The 23,605-nt window shown below is 50.6% G+C and overlaps 1 protein-coding gene across 1 annotated transcript in view; it reads right to left on the minus strand.

The window, feature by feature from the left end:
• LOC144149590 (sodium/potassium/calcium exchanger 4-like) overlaps window positions 1-23,605 on the minus strand; it is a 139,062-nt gene that overhangs the window by 35,901 nt on the left and 79,556 nt on the right. Inside the window, exons 2-4 of the mRNA XM_077681228.1 lie at window positions 15,905-16,840; window positions 11,195-11,346; window positions 3,694-3,778 (exon numbers count right to left, since the gene is read on the minus strand). Coding sequence (XP_077537354.1) covers window positions 3,694-3,778; window positions 11,195-11,346; window positions 15,905-16,840 — 1,173 coding nt within the window. The remainder of the gene's footprint in view (window positions 1-3,693; window positions 3,779-11,194; window positions 11,347-15,904; window positions 16,841-23,605) is intronic.

The raw sequence follows: 23,605 nt of genomic DNA on the forward strand, positions 1-23,605 counted from the left end.
ATCTCGGAACGTTCTCCTTTCCAGAACCGTACAATTATACGGAGAACATTGTCGATAAAACAAGGACGGCCAGACCAGTGAAGACAAAGTTACGCAAGATTGCCCTGCGTGACAGAAGGAGCAAATGGGCGCTTCGCTTGAAAACAATTGATGGGGTGGGGCCACGAGCTGATAAGAAAACGTAAATAAAATCAATATCAGGGCAAAGTTCGTGGCAATATGTTATGTAAAAATTATCGCTGGTGAATTCCCGGTCAGTGTCTTAGTAGGGTGTCAGTATTTAATTGTAAGTTGTAGCCTATTGCTTCGATAAATGGAGTGTAATAAATACAATAAAACGTTTTTTTTTTTACTAAAAGTACGGTCGGTGCCTCGAATATAAGTTATATACATATAATACTGATTTATGTTCAGTCAGTGAAGACCGGCGGCGTTACTGTAACTTTATCAACGGTAACGCCATGCGCTGTTGACTGATTTCATATTTGAAGATACAGATTTGCAGGCTTCAGAAGTAACTGAGTCAGCTTTTAGGGGAAACATATTAATAGAATACATACAGGAAAACAAAATATTTACTTTCCTGCTGACATCTAAGAGGAGCACAGGTGGCGATTTTTTTGTCGTGTATTTCGAGTCATTGCGATTTATCTTTCGAACCCTAATCACTATTTTGGCTTAACATGTGTCCTCCCTTTAAAATTAACCCCGTACGGAGATGGAGGAGTTTGGCGGGAGGAGATGGTGTGTCGACAGTTGTAGCCACTTCGGTCACTTCAGACAGAGGCATCGAGCAGGCTGCATTTCGTAAATGTTTGCTGGAAAAAAATCGCCTGGGGGGTTTTGACGTGCCGAAGCTACACGTCTATGAGGCGCGCCGTAGTGGAGGGCTCCGGAATAATTTTGACCTCCTGGGGATCTTTACCGTGTGCCGAAATCTTGACACCTCGGGGTAGTTTTCGTTTTTCGCCTCAATAAGAAAAACGGCGGCCGAGTCCTTGGGATTAGCAGCACATGAACCGCCTTAGCCGCTGAGCCAGCCACCGTGGCGGGCACTATTGGCGGTGAGATGTTTGAGTGGCGCCCCCTGGCTCTGACGTCGGCTTAGGGGTTCGCGCCGCTGTCGTCTGCTACACTCCGCTTGTGAGGGGCAGCAGTGCCTGGGCTAGAAATCTCCCGCTTCATTGCTCTGGTGCGTTAAAAGCGTATTTCTAGCGACTCAGTTATTTTTCCAGCTTCTGACGCATCTGAATAATTTGAAGCTGTATCCCCCACAAGTTTGCAACACGCGAAGAGATAGAGAACAACTTTCTTCAGAGTATCGGTCAGAAGATCGTGTGTAACTCGTCCTTTCTTGCTTATTCGCGAGGATCAGCAATCAGAGCTTCTCGATAAGCATTCAAAATGCGTAGGCTTCCCTGCAATATTTTTGAGATGCTCCTATGAAGACTCAACAGTCTAATACTACATACCAAGCAGCGGCCTCTACACGCTCATCGCACAGCAGGAAATAAAGCGGCTTTCTTTTGTTTCTTTCGTTGTTGTCTTGTATCGGATTAATGTTTCTTGCTTTTTTTTCTGCCCAACGCATTAATTTTTCTGCGCCGTCACCAACTTCTTATTAGGAGGTTTTGGGATGTTTGGGAGCCTCACAAAGGTCGTGTGGATATTTCCTTCATTTTGTATGGCATACATTCCCTTCTTCACAAATTTGCTTTCATTACGGCTGCGTGCAAGAAGGTGCGTATGCGCAGCGTGCTTTGTTTATTCACATGCAAATTCAATGAGAAGGTTTGTGCTACGCCACCGCGATCGCGGCCTAAACAACGTGGTCCACAGTACTCGAAGGAGGCTTTTGTGCTCCGAATTTCTCGTAATTATATCGTTATCATAACGAACTGACTCTCAACTCGAACAATGATGACATGATTACGGTGTTGAAGGCATGATATACTCGCTAACTAACGTAATAAATAGTATACCTGCATATATTACAAGACTCGAAACCGAAGAAGAATTCCAAGTAGCTCTTTATTGCTTTTCAACCCTTCCAGGCGCGAAGAACAAATCCTATTCTACTCGGGATGGCTTTCTATGATTTGAAGAAAATTACTTTTACTCTCTTCTCCTGGACTGAGGACCCGGCCCACTAACCAGATCGATTTAATTGTTAAACAGTTTTCCCCTCCTCCCCTTACTCCTCCACCTCCTCTTGAGTGCAGTTTTCCTATAACGCATATCCGAATATCGGGAAGATATGGCTGTGCAAAATGTTCCGAAATATCCCTCCAGGTCTTAACAAACATATATGTGTTACTATAAATTTAACGAAGACGTGACTCGTTTTGTTCAATAAACCTCCATACTGGTTAGATGCCTGGTATAGAATCAACACGCGCGTATATACACACTGGGTTATTTGGAACTCAACCTACAGTTTTTGCAGTCTATAGCGCATGTCGGCAAACTTTCATGCCTTGACAACGTAAAGTTATGTGACATGCGTTCGAGCGTTCGGCAAGGTTGCAAAAACTGTTTTACCTTACATATGATTACCGGGAATCGTGATGCCTTCTGCCAAAGCCGACAGACCTGAAGGCCTAGAATTTGTTTTGGTCTTCCATTTTCACTGTTGTCGGTTATTAGCAGCTGACTGTTCCTTTTGTTCGAATGCTTACATGAGAAGCTGACGCCTAGCTCCGACTCTTCGCGCTCCGCACAGGACAGGCTTCGCAAGGAATGGGGTGGCGCCGGCAATGTTTCTCCCGTAGCGGTATCCAAAACTATACTTTAATTGACACCATGAGCTAGTGTATGCGATTTTAAGCCTATTATTATGATAAAAAGTTACCCACACGCCAATTCTGGTGCGGACAAGCATCAGACGTTGACCGAGCGCAAAGAAACAGCAGGGAGAGCAATCCTGAGTGAAGCAGACGACAAATGCGAGAATCCCTACGCTGACGTCACGGAGGCGCGCTTCGCAGCGCCGCCTGTGTTCGCGCTCACCGCCAATAGTTCTAGTGCTGCGGTTGGCTTTTATAAAAGTACAGACAACGCCCAAAGACATTGCGGGTTCAGTTCCCGGCCGCGGCGGCGGCGTTTTTTGACAAAAGTGAAAAGCGAAAACGCCGCCCGTGTGTTCGAGATTTCTGCGCACGTTAAAGATCCCCGGGTGGTCAAAATTAATCCGGAGCCCTCTACCACGGCGCTCCTCGTCGCCCGTGTAGCGCCGGCGCGTTAAACCTCGTAATAAAAAAAGTACGAATAACTCGGTTGGTAACATACCATCGTAGAACTACCGGTTGTGCTGTGACAGTCAAGGGCTAATAATGCTTTACACTCTCAACAGTAAGAAATACTGATACAATAAACCCTTGTTACAAGGAAATCGCTTTATTCGGAGTGTTTCATGGCCTCCAGTGGAGAGTATAAACAGCGAATCATACGTGCATTCGAAAAATAGTATAGCTTATAACGAAACCAGCTAGCTGCCTCTCCAGGGACTTCGTCACAGCGAGGGTTTTCGTATTCTGGGTAGCCGACTAAGTGACAGTTTTGCATCACTAACGTGTACGCATAGGCATGTTTCGCGGCGCTGTAGTATCCCTTTTTGTCGTGAAAAGAAAAGTAAGGGGACGAGGGAGACGTGGTTGTTCTCTACTCGCAGCGTGGCAGTACCGTAGCACTCACCGAGTATTGCCGTGAAGAGCTCGGGGGCTGAGCTTCCGGCCGCCATGAAGGTGGCTCCGGCCACGTCCTCAGACAGGTTGAGCCGCTGCACAGCGAGGAGTAATTGTGAGCACTGAAGCTTCACTTTGGGCTGGTTGAGATATTTACTCACTGCTGAAAAAACAGCGCGGACAAGAAACTGGGACGGAGCAGGGGACAGCCACCAGCGCTGACGGACAATTTATTGATATTGTCACGAAGCCAAAGACGACGCAATTGTCTTCAAGGAAAACAAGTTTATTGGAGTGAACTTGTGCTCCCCTAACAAAACTCAAAGAATACAGAGGCGGCGAAGCAGCAGTCAACAAAGTGACGTGGGCGGCCGAGTGTCGGCGAATCGAATGCCGCGTATGCTCCGCGGGCATTTATCTCTCGGCGCGAGGGCTTCCCGAACAGTCGAATTGCATCCAGAACGATTATTCTTGGCTGGTGATGTTAGTTCGCGACACTCTCTCTATCAAAGGAGATAACGCGTGCGGCATAAAGAATAGAACATGCGCTTCACTTGGCCCACGGATAACACAGATAAGATAACCCGGCGCAGCCGGTCCGCAAAAACAAAACATAAAGAAACCAAAAACATGGTTCCTGGCATTATCTTACAAGGGAAAGGAGTAATTAAGAGTATAGAAGTGGTCAGACTTCTAAGTCCAGGAGTACAACGCTAAGGGAAATTTTATTGGAAGCGACAATGTATGGGAACGCACCAGCGTAATCTCCGATAGTGCGAGAAGGAAAGGCGAAGGGAACGAACTAGAAACAGCAACTACGCAAAGAGAACACAGTTGTTCGTCAGCTCTTATTGTGGTTATACTTCGTTTCAGTTTTCCGCGCTCTCTTTCTAACACTGCGAGCCATGGGAACACGGGCAACGCCCTTCCTTATACACACGTACACGCACACAAAAAGAGCCTTTTCAAGCCTTCATTGCATCCTTCGGAGCGATTCTGTTTTAGGGCGCAGCCCTGTGGCGACCGTCTCTGGACTGAGCCGCGTTGTCGGCGTAACCGAGTGAACAATGGCAAGACCGACGAGTGAGGGAAAATGAGAACGATGAAAGAACGCAAAGGAGGAGAGTGTCGCGAAATTGAGAGGGGAGGGTGGTTTGCCGTGGCGGCGGGAGTCAGCGCTCTCCGAAAGTGTGCAGTGGGGGAGGGGAGGGGCAGTAGCTGTGCCCGCACGAGGCACTCGACGGCGCGACGCTGGGTCGAAAACGTGAGGGGGGCGTTCGCTTAAGGCGCAGTTCGCGGTACCTTCCTGAGACGCACTTCGCGCCGCCGCCGCAGAGGCTCACCATAGCTGCCGTCGAGCGAACCCACGAGTGAGTGCTGCCTCAGCGCACTGCTGCTGCGCCCAAATATCGCATCAGGGAGTATTGTAATCGCCACTTCCTTTTTTCCGATATCATTCTCTACGGAAGAATTACCCTAATTGCCTTAGATCAGCCGTCGTGACATTTGTCACTGCATTCGTCGACACCGGACGGGGCCAACAGTCTGTAGTTGTAGTGTAGTAGGAAACTTCATTTGTAGCCAGCAAGGCTACCTAGTTGGTGAGAGGGATGACCGGACGCCGGCGCCTGCATGCCAGTGACCAGTGCCGTTTCTTGGACCGATGTCGTTCCAAAGTCGACGGTCTTTCTGTGCAGAAGGTGCAGGACATCCTTTGCTGTGCGCGGCAGTGACGTTTCGTCGGCTCTGTCAGGGCCGGGGTGAGGCATGGTGTACCGCGCTCTTTTAGCTCACTGGGGCGCTCCCTCCCTTCTTGTCCACCAGCTCCCGCATTTTGCGTATTTATTTCCCGCATCCTTTAAAGGTTCCACCCCATTGGATGGCTAAAGACCAGCTGTAAGCGTATCGTTTATTTGCACAGCCATGACCTGCATATGGGGTTGAGTGCTTCACATGTGCTGTGCAGCCAGAAATCTGCAGAATGTTACCCCCGCGTCCTTGGTTTCCGTGAATGTTGTCACGTGGTGTCGGCGGGCTGATATGGAGGGTGGGAGGAGATGTAATGGGTAGCATACTAACAGTGCACAAGACGACGCGTCGCCTCAGCAACACTAGCGCCTGTGCTGTTGCAGTTTAGTAGTTTGTGTGTCGTTTATGCGCCGCGCAATGTACGCCACCTCGACCAACTCGCCAGGGTCTGTAGAGGTTGGTTAGTAAAGTATTCACTAAAATGTAATCTACTTGACCTGGTAACCTCTCGGATTGCTCGCGGGGCTTCGATTTATGACTGCGTAGCGAAATGGCCCACAGCTTAGCGGCACCTTTTAGTGCGCGTCAGATTACGTCATCACCTTCCACGTCTTGCCGTTGGTGTCCACTGCAGGACCAGCACCCCCTCTGGCGCACACTTCCAGGCGCTCCAATATTGCGTCACCCGAATCCATCACGTACCCCCGGGTCCTCTGCCTGCCCTGACATCTTGGCCCGTCCCTCAACAGCAGCCACTCTGTTTGCCTGTCTTCCAACGGAGGCTGCAGTGGTTGCGTATGATCCGGAGCAGCTCGATACGCGGCGTCAGGTACAACTCGAACGTTGCCTTCGAGCGCGAAACCGCGTGTTCGAATGTGTTGACAGTGAAGGGAATGTATGGGTTGGGCGAGCAGTAATGCACACGTACGATTATAGCCGCGGACGCTGTGATTACCTCGGAGTAAGTAGAAGGTTGGGGCGCGTGCTGAGATTACGAACCGCCTGGGCGTGCGCCGTGGCATCTACCTACCAATTAGAGCAGCTGTCCGCAACGGGGCGAACAAACGCTTTTGTCGCAGAAGAGACTGGTCGCGGACATGAGTGACTAGGCGGACGAGGTGGTGAGAGCGCTGACAACGTGGTTTGAAGAGGCGTTTCAGTGCGTATAAATGGCTGACAGTAAATGCGGTCGTGCGAGGAGACATCACGTGACCTAGGCTAGCCTTTTCTTTTTTTGGAGGGAGGGGGGGGGGGGTGTCTCTGTTCTTTACAAGTAACGAACGCCGCACTCTAGTGTCACCACGCGTGACGCGCCGCTGCTCATGGCCAGTAACGTGATCCGGATTTTCACCTCTATAAGGTGTGAATAGCGTGCGGGGCACGGTGGACGACAGTGTTCATGACTCGTCCCATGACTCGCCGTAATAGAGCGGGCGAGGGGTACGACACGCGGGTACTCCAACGTCAACTTTTTTCATTTATTCGTTTTATCAGTCTATTTAAGTCCAATGCATGCCGCAGGCCTTTTCTATTCATCGCGAGGTTTCAGCCGAACACTGCACGAGCGTGGCCAGGCCCTGTCCACGTGAGTATTTGCCCTTCCTTTTTTTTAGATGCGACGCTGAGAGCATCTCTTGTCGGCGGCTCTGTCCTTCCTGCGTGCGTCCGTCGTCGTCGTCGTCCGCGTTGTCGTCCGCACTCTCCTCCGCTCACCCCCTCTCCTCTCCGATAGCGAACACTCTCTCGCGAGGGGCATTGGATTGGATTCGATTGGATTGGCTTGAATTGGATTGGATTGTATTTGGATTGGATTAAAGTGGATTGTGTTGGATTGTGTTGCGTCATAGCCGCGGCAGACGCACTGGCGCCGGCGCGTGCTCAGGTGAGAGCGAACATTCTCTCTCAACATCTGCGGGTGTGCGGTCCAGCGCGCTCTCACTCCGCCGGTGGGCGACGCTGCGTGTGGTGCTGCGCATGTGCAGTACTCTCTCTCTCTCCGCGGTCTCCTCTCCTTCGGGTGCGCCGCGCGTATAACCGGTGTGCCGCTCTCCGGCGGCCTTTCGGTCGACGGTTGCTCTCCGCTTGCGCTTGAACCCCCCTCAGCGTCGCATCACACCAGGGTTCCCGCGAGGGGAGGTGGGCGTAATTTTTCTACGCCATGCCTCGCAGGGCATTCATCGCGTCGCAATGGCCTTGAGTCGCCGGAGCACGAGTGTGGTAGGTGTGACGTCACTACGCCACGTGATCCGCTGCGGAGAGCCGTCGCAGGGGCGCTTGCTCGGAGCCATCCGCAGTACTGCAGTACCAAGTGACTAGGCGAGTGTTTAAGGGGCCATAGAGACAAAACGCAAGTTTGGTTCATTCGAAAGATTGCCTCGTTAGAATCATACTGACACCACTTTTGACGCTCACTTCGCTCAAATAAGCTAGATAATAAGGAAAAAAGGGAATGGCCATGCGGCCCACTAGCTCATTTCCCGCAGCAGAACGTATGGTGTCATACGCGATAGCTCTGCGATTTGCTGAGGCCGGCAAAAGCAAACGCAAATTAGGCAGAGCTTGCAAGCTTTCCGAACGAGCTATTTGCTCTTAAATTTCGGGCACATTCTTTTTATAGCAGTGAGAACGGTGGGATAAACCGTAAAAGTTATGAAAGCACACGTAAACATAGACGTACCGATGCGTGTTGCTGTTGGTACTGCACGCACTATGCTTGTTTTAGCTGCGCAGGACTGCGGGGCTGTGGGGTTGCCTCAGACGACCACAGTGGCCGATTGACGCAAGTGACGGCGTCTTACGGGACCATATTTGTCGAGCGAGCACCATGTTTCACGAAACGATTACTTTCACCCTGAACAAAAACAAGGCAGGAAATGACCCGCTGCGTATGGTGGCGCCATCTAGGTTGACTAACGGTAAACAAGTCTCCGCTTCACACCAAGGTTAGCTTGAAGACCCGTTCTTATGATGTCATTGCAGACAACGTCAAAACACGATTTAGCGGGACAATCAAAATTTTAACTTAAATTGATTAATTTCTAAGTGGATAAAGCATCGTTTGCTTCCGGACGAGCGCTGGGGGCACTACAGAACACGAAATTTTTCGAATAAAACAAACTTGTATTTTGTAGCAGGGTTTGTAGTTGGGCAAGTTGGTACATAACTTTAACAAAACAGCGCGAAGCACGGGACAAAGGGAAGATGAAGACAAAACAAGCGCTGACTATCAACTGTTTATTTGAAAGCAAAGAACGAAATATATAGGCGAATATTTCGCCTATATATTTCGTTCTTTGCTTTCAAATAAACAGTTGATAGTCAGCGCTTGTTTTGTCTTCATCTTCCCTTTGTCCCGTGCTTCGCGCTGTTTTGTTAAAGTTGTATTTTGTCTGCATGGCCCCTTTAACGACTGCTTCGCCGGCGCTTGGTCGCTCAGTCTTGCCATGGATGGCGCGACTGAACTGGGCCATCTGCGCGTGCGTGCTCCAGCGCAAGCGACATGCCGAATCCTATCGTCCAGTAGCCGCCCAACTTTCATGAAACACTGTGCGCATAGTCCTAGAAAAACCAAGCCGAACAGACCTTTCGCTCGTGATAACTAGGTTCAGAAGTGTTAAACCTGAACCTTTTATATGTCACAGAAAGCGTTTCGTATATGTTTGTACCTATCTAGTATAGGCGCACTTGTATCCGATTATGTGCAGCACTCCAGGCCTGGTTATAAAGAAAGTATATAAATATATAAAGTGATAAGAAAGTATGGTTATAAAGAAAGAAACATTGCCGCCGGGCAAAGCAGTTGCTCGTGTTTCAGGCGGAGTGATATATTCGCCGATTTCTACCGTTGTTTTGGTTGTGAGGGTGGCTGGGTTTACGTTTAGTCGTTTGACCTATCTCGTAAATGACGAGCAGCAGAACAAAAAAAAAAAAAAGCTATCTTTGAGCGGAAACCAGACGAAACCCGCAGCCGCTGAAACGAAAGTGAAAGAGAAGCGATCTGGTCCGTGTTCGAGCACACTCGCAGAACTCTCAAGAAACGCGTTTGAAAAGAGCCGTACAGCGCTTTTAAAATAGGAATGCCAAATGTAGGCGTGTAAACCCTTTCCTTCTTAAGCGCCGTATGCAACTTTCGGGACTATACCACACTTCAACAGAGGGGCGAGCCCGTTCCCCTGCCTACGCTTCAGCTGGCGTCAACACCTTTTGTGTAGCTGCAAGCAGCGAATGAGGTCTGAAAGTGCGACGACGGTTCCGCCGTCCATTTATCTCCTTTCAATCTGCGGTTTCAGCGCGCCTCCGTGGTCGGTGCAGCCATTGAAGCTCTCGGCGGGTTGTTTGAGCTCATGCCCTTGTAAGGGGCCATGGAAAAAAATAAAAAAACAATTTTGTTTAATTTCAAAAAAAAAAAAAAAACTACCCTTTGGTAACTCACTCGGCTGCATTCACGCCGCTAGAGACGTTTTCAACTGCAAAAACGCGGGAGAATCTTTCCAATTTTGCGCTGCAGTGAGGTACTATGGGCAGGAGAGCCCCAGCAACATGTTTTTCTGTGTTTTAACTGTGCGTGAGCGTTGAAGTGGTAAGATAAAACGGAGCTATAGGCACCACCACAATCGCCCAGCAATCATGTTTCTTGGCGGTGCCTTATTCGGTAGGCAGCCGCCGATCGCACGAACAAGATTCTGCGACGTCCGAGATACGTCGTCGGAAAGTGGCTGGGGTGTTACCATTGCTCCATATGTTTGTTGCTATAAAATTGGCATCATTGTTATTGGGACAAAGCAGCGCTTTTAGTACTCAACACCAAACTTGTATTCCGTCTTCATGGCCCCTTCCAGGATTGATTTTCTGGGAAATCCAATTATAACGTCAGCAATGTGCCCACGCGCCGAACGGAAGGCTTGCATGCTAATTTTTCTGCTCCGTTTCGCGTAATGAAGCTTTCGAAGACGCTAAGAGGGCGACACCCGTCCAGGGCGAGAAAAACAGAGAACAAAGGAAATTTAATGCGACACAGCAGCTTCTGATTGAGAGAGTTAGAGCGACCAGTGCTTCCATACTGTTTCCACATCAGGCATGCTAGAGTCGCCAAATAGATCAGAAGACCCGCCCTCTAAAAAAAAAATGGCTGCGGCTTAGCTCCGCTAACCTTGGATATGCAAAGCAAAAGCTTGGCTTTTTCTGGTTGAGACTTGGTTTCGCTTGGTTACACCTTTGATTTAGCTGTATTGCCGACCACGTCTCAAAGCCGTTCGGTTCCGTGCAACGCTCACAGGAGGAGGCCGGGCGAACGCGGCGTTCATTCATGGCGGACGCACCGTTCCCCTTCGCCGGACGCGAGACGAGTCACGCTGGCCGAAACGACCCAGCGCGGCGTGCATGGGAGGCTGCGGGGGTGGTTGGCTGCCTCGGCCGCAGCGGCGGTGGCGACCGCTGTCGGCGCACGCAGGCGCCAACAGCGGGCTCGGCGAATCACGCGATGCGCTTCGAGGGGTGTGTCGGCGGGGGTGTGCCTCCGGTCAAAAGGTCATTTGCGCATGCAACGCGAAATCGCTGGACGAAAGTAGTACAGCCTTGCTTTAAAAACAACGATCCCATGGTGAAGTTGTGAGCGGCCACAGGTGCGGTTGCAGTGAACACAATGCTGACGACGAGTGGGCGTAATCGTGCCTGAAAGGACGTCACTGCAGCTATACGCGGGAGGCGCAGTGTCCCTTTGGGGGGCGTGTACGTACATACAGATCGGGTACACGTGTACTCACGGCGCAGCACTCCTCGAGGGAGGCGATGAAGTAGTCGTCGCAGACGACGGCCAGGGCGTAGAACATGTAGAGAACCACCAGGATGTGCACCACGACGCCGCCCTTGGCGCGGGCGTCGTGCGAGAATAGGTCCGGGGGGAACTCGTGGTACGCTGCGCACGGGGATCGGAAAGAAGGGGTAGAGGGAGAGAAGGGGAGAACGGTGGTTAGGTGGCCCTGAAACGACTGATGCGCCGGACGATTTGCTAGACAACGTTGCAGCCCCGCCCCTCGCGCGATTTTTCTTTCTTTTTCTGGGCCATGCCCCCGCTCACGGGGAACCGATGGGTACGTGCATGTCGAGAGCGAGCTAGAGGACACAAACGTGCAGGTGTCGACCGGCGCGGCTGCCGCTCTGCTTGGCTCGCTATGTTGAAAGGAACGACAACAGCTCACATGTTCGTGCAGTGAATGTTTCCCGTGTCGAGGAATACGCCGCCGAACTCCCGGAAACTCAGATTTGAAGCTTCACCCAGCGGCTCTGCTCCTGGAGCTCTTGATGCAAACGTCTATGTCTGTAGCTGAACAAAAAATACAACCTGCGGTTGTTTAATTTCTTTGAAAGGCGGATCGCGTACGTGAGCGGGACGCCCTATCCGTCTGCGCAGTCGCGGTTCTTTGCCGACCAGTTTCGACAAGGGCAGGGGAGGCGTTTTGGATAAGTAGTTTTTACACCCTTTGCAAGCTGCCTTCTAGCGTTCGCTATAGGTGTATTACGAAAACGTCTGTTTGATCTGATCAAAGTGTTCTACTTGTGAATATTTATGCGTCGTATATAAGGTCGGACTTTTTTTTTCGTTTCTTGAAATTGGCTGAAAACGAGAAGTAGGTCGCTTCGTCGAGACACTTAGTGTAGTATGATCTGCAGAATATGCGGCGTTCCTTTTAAGTTGTTTCTTGGAACTTCGGCTACTCATTGAACTCTGCACTGCTGTAGCTTAGCTGTTTTTGTCTACATGACTTGCACGGTTTCCGTACGCTCGAACCGGTGTGTGAGTGAATGGCCAAAATCCTGAAAAAAAAAAAGAATGAAAGTATAACGGGAGTTGTACGGGACCCTGTGATTGTATAATTAGCTGTGCTCATCTCTAATCCCTGTGTCGCTGCTTTCCGCGTTCCCAACGCTTTCTCTCTCTCTCTCTCTCTCTCTCTCTCTCTCTCTCTCTCTCTCTCTCTCTCTCTCTCTCTCTCTCTCTCTCTCTCTCTCTCTCTCTCTCTCTCTCTCTCTCTCTCTCTCTCTCTCATCTCATCTCATCTCATCTCATCTCATCTCATCTCATCTCATCTCATCTCATCTCGCCGAAACAGGGCCTTTGCAGGAGTGTCGACTCCGCCGCCGAGCGGAAGTTTGGGGATAAAAGAGCAGCAGCTGTATAGAAGAAAGAGGCTTTCTGTCAACGACAACAAATACAACACAGAACTGAACTCGAGAGTTGTTGAGGGAACCGGAGGCCCGCCGGCGGCTGGTTTTTGGTTAAAAGGTGGCAGTTTTGCTGACTGCTTTCGAACGGGCGAGGTTGGTCGAAGTGAAGCTACCAGCACCGCTCTAGTCAACGCCTCTTAACTCGAAGTTCCATTGAGTGTTTTCCTGTCGCGCGTTTAGGGCGAAGCGTGCACTTTTTGTTGTTGCATAAGGCACGGGTGCCTCGTGGCTGGAATGCTAGCACTACTACTGTGTAAGCGCCCTACAATAGGGGCTTAAGCGCCGCGTTGCAGACAATAAAACTTCGAATACATGCATGCGGAACAAAAAGTGGCTGCTGTTGTGTTGGAAGAACGCGACAGATAAGGCAACGCGAAAGTTTATTGTTAGATTTTTTTTTTTTTTTTCAAATGCAGCGGCATACAACTCACCAGCACAAAAACCGGTCGGGAACGGCGCTGTTTCCGCGCGCTATGGGTATTTTTTTTATACCGCTACCTCTTCTATTGCCATCACCCGAAAGAAAGAAATAGGAACGAGGCGAAAACCCGCGCGGGCAGACATGAGCAGTAAATAAGAGAGAATTTCGTGCGTGGGGATGTTCGTTCGCTCCCATTAAGGAGCAGGGAGAGCGCCGGCAACGCATTGTTTTATATATTTTGGAGCCCTACCAGAACCCACCAGCTGTCTGGACAATTAACCAAGTAATCAACCAAGGGAAGACGGAACCGTTGACTTTCGAATCGGGAGGGTTTCTCGCAGATCAAGTAATTCCTGCAGGTTGCCGGCTACTGCTGTATACGCGATTCGCTCGAGTGCGAAAGTCGCTGTGCCTGGTCGGCGTCGGAAAAAAGTGTTGGCCGGCTATTTTGTGTACGTTGTTTCAGGCGAAGCTTATATGGCTAGAGTTTCGTGTGTTTTTCGTGACGTGCGAACAAGAACTGTCGGGGCTCCACGTGTCCTTCGAAGTGGAAGCGGTGATCGTCAGCGCCTTCACTGCACGGCAGCTATGTCGAGCGGGCAAACAGAACGCCGGGAAATCGTAGGGCGGAGGTTGGTCGCTGTCGCGCTGAGTTTAGCATGGCGTGGCGTCAAAGCTACGCACGAGTGCGTGCGCGTACGTGTTAGTGTGTGTAAGAGGGAGTGGGGGAGGGGGCACGTTTACTAATTCGCACTGGGGAATGGGAGGTCTAGGACAAGAGCCGGAAACAGAATGAACAATGGGTGGCGAAGCGTATATTAAGGGAGTGGAAGAGCGGACATGGAGAGGGGACAGACAGGAGCACGCGCAGTACTCTCGTGTTGCCCCTGCGTGGCCGTTATTTGTTCCGTATGAGTCGGGTTTCAATGCTCGCAATTATTTACCAACTGGGTCCACAGCAGTTCGCTTTGTTAAGCTCCTATCGCCACGCAAGGAGAAAGCGAAGTGTTTTAAGATTGCCGGGCAGAAGGGAGTTTTGGTATAAAGGCGAAGGAGGATGCGCTCCTCCGTCTTCGCGAGGACCCTACAGGGCTTGGGATAGACGGAATGACCGGATTGATAAAACTGTGTGACCCGGCTTGCACGGGGAAGTGCCTGTAACATTCCTCTGACATTTTCCACATGGTGTGGGCGTGCCAAAACGCCCCAAACCTACCCCCTCTACCCAACCCTTCCCGGGAGGACTGGGAGGCAGAGCCCTGCTCGGCTGGTCTGACCTGACGGCCCAACGGGGCCTGGTCGGGCGGGCCCCGGCCGCGGCCGACGCCATTGGGCTCCCAGCCCACCTAGTGTTTGTACGGGGCGGCCCCTTAAGGACGGCGCCCTACCCTCCCTGTAAAAACTTCTGTAAATAAATGTTTTTCAGTCAGTCAGGGAGAAAGCGCAATCTTCGGTCGTTTCGGCAAAGACCGAGCACTGTCGCGTTAGGTGACGACAGGCTCGCTATCTCCCGCGCTGACGATCACTGTTTCCTCTTTTCACGCTTCTCTTTTAGAGGCGAAGCATTTCATGCTCGGGGCTGTGCCCCTCCTTCCCTGGTTGTCGTTGTCCGCCGTCCACACTCTACTGCGCATGCGCGTCTCTTCAGCCCCGTTAGCGCTTGGCTTGACGTCAGCGCAGTCCACTATAAAAAGAACTAGTTAGGCGGCGCCCGGTTTCGATCCCACGACTCTCTGGCCGCAACGGGAGGTACGTGGCGCTCTTCCCGCTGCGCTACAAACCGAGACGGGAGCATGTGCTACGAACGCGCCGTATGTCCTTCACCCATTCAAACTACGTCAAGAAGCTACTGATACAACGAAGGCACGCGAAGCTGAACGTCAACGGAAACGACGAACTGCAAACTAATGGGAACTTCAGTCGACCCCATGGCTGCTTGGCATACTACTCAGGGTTCCCCTACGGGAAGTTGGTGTAATTTTTTACGGCAACCGAACGCTTAGCGCTTGCTGTACACGCGTTCGTCGCCGGTCACTCCGTGAGTTTCGCGTCGTTGCAGTACGGTACGCGGTTCGCAGCTCACAACGTGCGCTTTCTAACATCGTGCACAGCGCGCGCGGGGCCTCAAGATGGGCGCAAGGGCGTAGAAGGGGCGACTGTCGTCGTCCACACGCTTTCACCCCTTAACTCCCTCCACCGTCAACTCAAGCCGCATACTTTAAGTTCGCATGAGTTTTCTTTTTTTTTTTTTTTTATCCCGCACCAAGTTTCTCTCGTAAGCTCTGATATGTAGATATTTGCTTGTTCCCGTCCGGAATCAAAAGCGATCTCGGTCAGATTGATTTCTTTATTGCCACCACTTTTTGTCCCAAAGAAAAAATCACGGGCCTATTCGGTTATACCTATCCCACGTGCGCCCCGTAACTCTCGTATACAGTCTCCAGAACACATCTATCACTCATACAGTCGACCACACGCCTTGCAGGAGTAGCAAACTCGACCTGAGCGTGGCATATCTCGAAAAATGTACAGTAGAAGCCGTTCAAACGAGTCTCGATTACTAAGTTGTGAGTAAATTACCTTACGCCAAGGCAGGAGGAGACGGTAAGTGCGCTGGACAGCTAAGACGGCGGGCGACCGTGGCAAAGCGCAAGTGAGGCCAGCTTCATGCGCCGCTCCATTTCTACTTGCACTTTAAGCAACCGGATCGCCTAGCCTCGTGCGGCGGTAACGACTTTAAAACGAACCCACTACAGGCAACGATCCGTCCCGCACGGCTACTTAGGCCCGTTCAAAAGAAAGCGAGCGGCGACTGTTCTGCACTCACCGGGCCTAATGCATTCGATGGCTTCGCCCTCGCTCGCCGTTTCGTTCCCTTTCTTCCCCTTGCCCGGAGCGGTCTTTGTAGCGTTGCCGCTGGACCCGTTCTTTGGCGCCACTTCCACGTTCGGCCCCGGTTCGGTATTTTCCCCATCGTCGTTCTTTGCTTCTTTCCCCTCCGTCGTCTCGCCCGGCTTTTTTCCCGCTTTCGGCTCGGCCGTCTCCTCCTCGCCCCGTTCTTTGGGTTTAGACTCGGGGTTTGTTTCTTTGCCCGGCTTCTTCGCGCCATCTGGCTCGCCTCCAGGTTTCTTCGCCTCTGAGTTTACGGCCGGTTTCTTCTCTTCCCCCTCCTCCTCCGGCTTGGCTTCGGTATCCTCCGGTTTGGTTTCGGCTTTTTTCGGTTGTTCTTCGGGTTCGGCTTGTCCGTGCTTCGGTTTTTCCTCCCGCCTCCTCTCGTCGTCGTCGTCGTCCGTGGAGGCGACCTTAGGAGGAGACTCTTCCGGGCTCTCGTCAGGCTTCACTGGTTGTTTTCCCTCTTCGGGTGGCGCCTTCTCGGGGTTTTCGCCGCCTCCCGTCTCTTTCCCCGAGGCTCCCTCGGGTTCCGGTTTGCGGTCTTTGTCGGCCGCGTCGTCGGCCGAGTCTACCTGGCCTGGTTTACCGTTGCCCTCACCGTTGGTCGGCTTTTTTCCGTCGCCAGCCTTGTCGGGTTCGGCCTCTCCCGGCTTCCCCTTACTCTTCCCTTTGTCCCCTCCCGTTGGCTTGGCCGAGCCGTCGGGGTCGCTCTCCTGGCCGTTGTCGGGCGGTGCTGCTCGCCTGAGACGCGCGTACCTCGGAGGCCCGGGGTCGACTTCCGGTTCCGGTTGAGGGAGGTCTTCCGCTTCCGCGACGACCCCGAGCAGGCGTCGGCCCGCTAGATAGCTGCTCGTGTAGCTCTCGGGCGTCACTGCGACGAAAGAAAAGAAAACGAGGGGGATTTAAAGAACTCCGGGTGCGCTAAAAGGTGCTATGAAGACAAAACACAACTCTGTTTAGCTTGAAAAAAAAACACTACACTTTGGTAACCCACCCAACTCCATTCCAGCCACCAAAGACGTTTTTTAGTCGAAGTAATGCAAATAATGTTCAAAATCTTTCAAATTTCGCGCCGAACGACGTCATATGTGCGGGAGTGACGTAATATGGGTCAGCACTAAAAACGTGGTTGCCGTGCGTTAGCTGCGCGTTAGCATTCGAGTGACGATAAACGGATTAAGAGACCGCACTGCAATCACCCAGTCATGTTTCTTGGCGTTGGCTCAAAGCACAAACAAGCTTTTGTGACGTCACAAAAATGTCTCCGGAAAGTGGCTGCGGAAGTCGCCACTGCTTCGTCTGTTTTCATTGGGCCTCCTGGACTAACCAGTCCTGGGAGGTCCGCTGCCCTCGAACCGGAAGCCCCATAGGATTACATGGAAAAAAATTAGCAGTGGCTTAGCTCGGCGATGCCAGGATACACGTAGCGTGAGCTAAGGTTCAGCTGGTTATTCTTAAGTTTCCTGGTTGTCTAGGATTAGCTGATTATCATGCTTACTGCTGCTAAAACGATTTCCAATCCAGTCCAATCACTGCTCCTCGCGCATGCGCAGCACAGCTTTCCAGAAGCCGCGGGAACCGGCTATCAAGCGGCTCCGGCGCAACGACAGACTTGGCTACTGCGCAGCGGAGGCGCACAGCTGGGCACGCACCGGCTCCAGTGCGTCTGCCGTGGCTATGACGTCACTCCTCTGGAATGCGCTGACCGGCGAATGTGCAGACCCAATTCTCTACACACCCTATTCTCTCTCTACAGACCCAATTCTCTGCAGACCCAATTCTGCAGACTCTGCAGACCCAATACAGACCCAATTCTGCAGACCCAATTCTCTACACACTCTATTGGATTGTATTGGATTGGATTTTTAATCCAATCCAATACAATCCAATTTAATTCAATACAGTCCAACGCTCCTCGTGCTTGCGCAGCACGGCCCTTCGAGGTCCACGCGAAACTGCTCAACCTCGGCCAGTGTAGCTTACGCTACAGAACGAGCGCCGGATCGCGTCTCGGGCAGTCCGCGGACAAACCGGGACTGATAATCGAGGAGTCGCATTAATGCCTACATTATTTGTTTGACGTTTCCGATGAAAGTGGTGTCGTTGTTGTCGTGGCACATCAGTCTTCTTAATGAACCAAACTTGTATTTTGAGTTCGCGGTTCCCTTACATAAAGGGGACGCCTTTTATCGGCGCGTAAATCGGCCGCGACGCAACGTGTTTTCGCGGCCTCTTTTCCCGCGCACAATGGGCAAAAAGGAGCGAGCCACGCTTTGTTGCCTCGCCGACGACGCTGGAACGCAGCGTTTCCTCTCTCTCTCTCTCTCATCTTGCGGGGATTTCCTAACCGTTTTCCACACGCCACCGTTTCTGGCTTCCCTAATTCGGCGCGTGAAAAGAAAATTGCGTTCCCAAAGTTCCCAACACCGCCTGAGGAACAAAAAGAAAAATCGGAGAAGGGAAAGGGGGGTGACTGGAACGTCGAAGGCGGTGAACCTTATTCTTGCGCTGCCCTCGTCTGGCGGCACCGTAAGAAGACGCGGGCGAAAGAAAAGTCAAGTTATAAGTCGCCGCCAGCTAGCTTCGAGCGGCAAACGGCTCCTTCTTCTTCATCGATCGCCGTCTGGCAACCTTCGCTGAAAAGGGGCCCGCGTACAGTTGAGATATCCGTCGGCGCTATTGCGACACGGGACCGGTGCATAGAGGCGAAGGAGGAGGAGGCGACTTTTCGTCTCGGCGTTATCCTGAAAGAGTAATGGCGAAACGTCCCTCTCGTCTTCTTCCATCCCCCGCGGTCGTTAAAAACGCAGGCAGCGCTCGCATCTTCCTCTCCGCCGCTGCCGCATCCTCTAATCCCGCGGGCGAACGTATAAACGGAACGAACGCCCGCCGGACGGTTCCGAATGCTCGCAAACCTTGCGTAACGGGTTGAAAGGGAAGCTTGGCGGGAAAGCGATTTATTTATAGCCGGCAGTCAGCGTTGGCCCGACGCGAGGTCGCGGAGTTGTCGTTAGGGCAATGGCAGCTAAACGCCGGGTTTGACCGGAGGACACCATCGGAGCCGCCGGCCTCTTTTGAATGCGCGGAGCATCGCACGGTGTGCTGTCAACCTTTTAGAGGGAAACTTTGTATGGATGGCTACGTGAAAGGAAAATCCAGCGGTCCCGTACGCGTAACGCCCCTCTGGCGCAACCTCGTGCGCATGCGCGAAAAATTCACTTTAAAGGGGAGTTCGAAATAAGGGCAGAGAGTCTGGCTGAGCTTATAGATGACGGGGCTACTGCGCTCTTGCTTCTACCGACACCGGATAGTGGAAACGCGGCATCGTATGGAGCGAAAAAAAGAAGAAAAAAAAAAAAGAAATGGCCGCGTATCTGCTCCTTTCGTTGCAAATGTCGACGACAGACGATAGTCGACCGGCGCCCCTGCCAAGTAAATGCCTCTCTTCTCTTTCCCGCTCACCTCTCATGCTGTTCCTTTCCCGCCTCGTTCCTTCCAAGATAACACGCTGGATGTTTGCTCAAGTCAATTTAAATTTACCGCGTTCTACTGCTCGAAGTCGGGTGTCTCGATGACAGTGCTGCCGTACGGCGGAGACACTCTACTACGTTTATAGAACCACGATGCCCTACTGCACGAGCGTTCCAAGCGGAACGTTTATCCCATCTAGTGGAACCTTTCGTTGCTATTGGTGTTTGATTTCTTAAATGCCGCCAGAAGGTAGCAGGTGACGCTTTCTGCCGTTGATGTAGTATTTCATTTGCTATAAAAAAAAACAAGCATTTATGAATTTTGCAATAAAGGAAGACTGCACACATCTCTCATGTATTGATTTTCTGCCTTATATTTGCGTAATGTATTGTTCTTGGTCAACAATGTTGACAAGTATGAACATTGACACCGGAATTAGACGTTTAATTTCGTTTAGATTAGCTTCACTTTGGCCGCTTGGCTGAATCGACTTACAGACAGACAGACACACGGACGGACGGACGGACGGACGGACGGACGGACGGACGGACGGACGGACAGACAGACAGACAGACAGACAGACAAACAGACAGACAGACAGACAGACAGACAGACAGACAGACAGACAGACAGACAGACAGACCAAAATTTCTGGGTTTAATTAGCCCAAGAAAGACTATCGTCTTTAAAAACGGCTGCTCGTCACATCATGGCTGATTAACCATCTGTACGCGGAGTGTCAGGGCGCGTTTTCCTTTCTTTGTTTCATTGTTAAGCTTCCTCAACTGTTACCCTGACCAAATTTATTCTTAATCGTCCATTGCATTTCATGCCGTTTATTTTGACCTTAAGGCCGGAAGGCATACATAAGGGGGAAGGGGGGGACGCAGACTTGCATGGCACAGCTTCGAAGAAACAAAAATGAAAAATAAACACACACAAACAAGAATATTCAATTACAAGGGTACAAGTATAAGTGGCATAACAGCAATACAAATTGCGGTACAAAGAGAATACCGGGAAAAAGTAAAAACGATACAACATCATCAAAGTAAAAAACAAATTTGCAGGCATCGTACCATGAAATATGGGTGGTTAATTTGTAGCGGAAAAGTTTTCGGTCACGGCTTGAGGATATATGGTATCGGGTAGATTGTTCCAGAGAGTTATCGGATAGTTACCGCATCATCAGTTGAGTTCGCTGCAAAGCTTTACGTAATAAATAAATACGAAGATTGACAATCCAGCGCTAACTTCATGGTTCATGGTCAATCATGAACTTTCACCAACTCGCCCAAATCACAGTCCTCTTGAAATACGAAGATGCAAATAATTATCGAGGTGTATGTATTTGTCAACATGACATTTACTGGAAGACGTGCGAGTGAACCGCCGCGGCGGCCGCTTTTCAGATGGAGGCGAAAAGCTAGGACACCCCCGTGTGCAGTAGATTTCGGCGCACGTGAAAGATTCCCAGGTGGTCAAAATTAATCCGGAGCCCTCCACCACGGCGCCCCTCGTAGCCCATGTGTAGCTTCGGCACATTAAACCCCACAATCAATCAATCAATCAATCAATCAATCAATCAATCAATCAATCAATCAATCAATCAATCAATCAATCAATCAATCAATCAATCAATCAATCAATAAAAGACGTGCGAGTGAGCTCGTCAATCGATCGTCCGACCCTCGACTCTCACTCTGAAGTGACCGGTGTGGTTTAACTTATTTAACCACATGCTTCTTGATATTCTGCATCTCCAAAGAACAAAAGGACGGTCGTACTTTTTTCGGAGGGAACGAGGGTAGCGGGAGATGGATAGCGCAGCACGCAAGTTGAAGAGTAAAGTGGGTGTTTTAAGCCAGCTAAGGCCATCGCAAGTGCGGATTCGTGTCGGGAGAGATGCGCTGTTACTGAATGGTTTAATTGTTTATTGAGTATGTCGTCCCCGCAGCGTGTTATATGAGGCGTGGCCAGACATCATGCATGGTGTCACCGCGCTCAGAAACTTATTATTAGTTCCTTGAGTGTTACGAGGTCACGTGCCGTGTTAGGTGTGAAGCAAACCCGAAACGTTTGAGAATAACGCGTTGGAGCTTGCTGCGATGAAAGTAACGAGCGCAGACCGTCGATAATACCGAGGACGAAACCGCAACTAAGGGCCTCCCGTGCATCCGTTTTTTAAGCTTCCTGGCACGCCGCTAGGGGTCTCGCGCTACCCCGAATTATTTGGCTGGCGCTTCAGTTTCGGTGTCGGCGAGCTGACACGTCAGCCTCGCAGCGTGGCCTAGAGGATGTGTGCGGAACAATTTGGAGCGCTTTTGTCTTCCTTTTTATGATATCTCAATGAGCGTGGACGTTTTTTGCATTTCCTCTGCATCAGAAACACGAGGCCTACAACCGATGCCACAATTTAATGCGCAGCGGGAACACAGCAGCAGCAACAAAAAATAATAATTCTTTACAATTTATTAACACTCGTTTGAAAAGCACATGACATAATTCAACCAAGACTAGTCCCCGTTGAATGAACATAGTGAATCTAATATCCGATCAAGTGGAATAAGCAATGCTTCTGTATGCTTTCTTTTTCTCTCTTGCTCGTGTCTGAGGCGTATTTTTAGTAAGTAATTCTTGTTTATTTTTCGAGCACTGCTCAATATAATCGCAAATTTTTGTTCATGTTTTTTCGTTGAATTTGTTAATGGTTGTTCCTCTGTTTTTATGAGTTTGCTGGAACTTTGACACATCTTATGTTATGTTTGATTTTGTCTAACGGATGCTTTTCGTGTAGAAAGACTGATTCACATTTTCAGTTCCGTGTTTTGGTGTGAACGAAAACCACGCTTGTTTTTTTTATGCACAGTCATGAACAAATCAAATGCGAACACAAAAATATGAACCGAACACACGAATAGCGCAGTTTCTTTCCATGAAAGTCGTATTATCGCATAGCCTCTATAACAGTAGCTAAGTTTGAAAAAGTGACTTTCCGAAATATAAAACAACTGCTCCTTTAAAAGAAACGTATTCTTACATTTAGTGCGTCCTGGATCATATTTTCGTGTTCCCATATCATTTGTCCTTGACTATACCTCAAATGTCTGTATTGCCCTACCTGCAAAAATCGAAAATGGGATTGTTGGTATGTTGAAATAAATAAATAACATTACCTGGTTTATAAAAAAAACTTAATTTAATACACATTTCTGCCTATCAAGAGAGAAATTTCGGTTACGAAGATCGCTTACACGGTATGGGTAGATGCGGTATTGTCAATTAAGCCTGTCGGAACGTTCAGAATATTACAGCTTTCGACGTTCATTTAAAAATTGTTGCTCGAAAATCCTGCTAGAAGCACTTTTATTCATATCTACCTTGAATCGTTCCGGAAGTTACTGTTATGGCGGCACAGTGGGTTTCTTACGATTGGGGTATATACGACGCTTCTTTTTTGAGCGCATATGAAAGGAGTAAACTTTATTGCGCCCTACTGTAGTCGCAGACGACCATATTCGCGCTGCCGAAGGCCGAACGAACGCGTCATCTGCTTTTGTCAAACGGCTGCGATTTAATACGCTCCCAAGGGTATAATAAAACAGTCGCGCCGTGCGCAGTGAACAGATTCGCGACGTGTGTCCCAATTCGAGCCATTGCTTCCTTTACGGTGACAGCATACGACAGCGATAGCAGACGACCTGCGGAAGGCGCAGACGGCACTCTCTGGGGAGCGGAGCAGACGATGGCCTATACCCGCTGTTGACATTGCAAGATGCCCGAAAAAAGAAAGAAAAGAAAAGAGAAACAGGCATGGCCTGTGTGCGGTGGGGACCATAGGTGGGGAGTAAACACACAGCTCGGTCACCGGCGGTCGCACATCTCGCGTCCTGGGAGAAAGTGGTGTACATACGCGGACAGCGTAGACGACGACTCGCCTGACCGCCGCGCGCAGGGTACGGCGTACCTCGCGGGCATGCCGGTAGATGTCGCTGTTCTCGCCTGAAGCCGGAGGGTGGGAGGAATTGATTGATTGAGCGCGTTATCGCCATCCCCGGCCACGGCTTGTCGGTTTGCGCGGTAATAGCCGCGAAATTGAGCTTCGAAACGCGATCTGCCCGCGGGCCGAAAGCAAACGTGTTGACGGGAAAGGGGGAAAACAGAG

This window comes from Haemaphysalis longicornis, unplaced genomic scaffold (assembly GCF_048455015.1).
Source record: "Haemaphysalis longicornis isolate Haplotype H1 unplaced genomic scaffold, Haemaphysalis longicornis Haplotype H1 scaffold_8, whole genome shotgun sequence".
Classification (NCBI taxonomy): Eukaryota; Metazoa; Arthropoda; class Arachnida; order Ixodida; family Ixodidae; genus Haemaphysalis; species Haemaphysalis longicornis.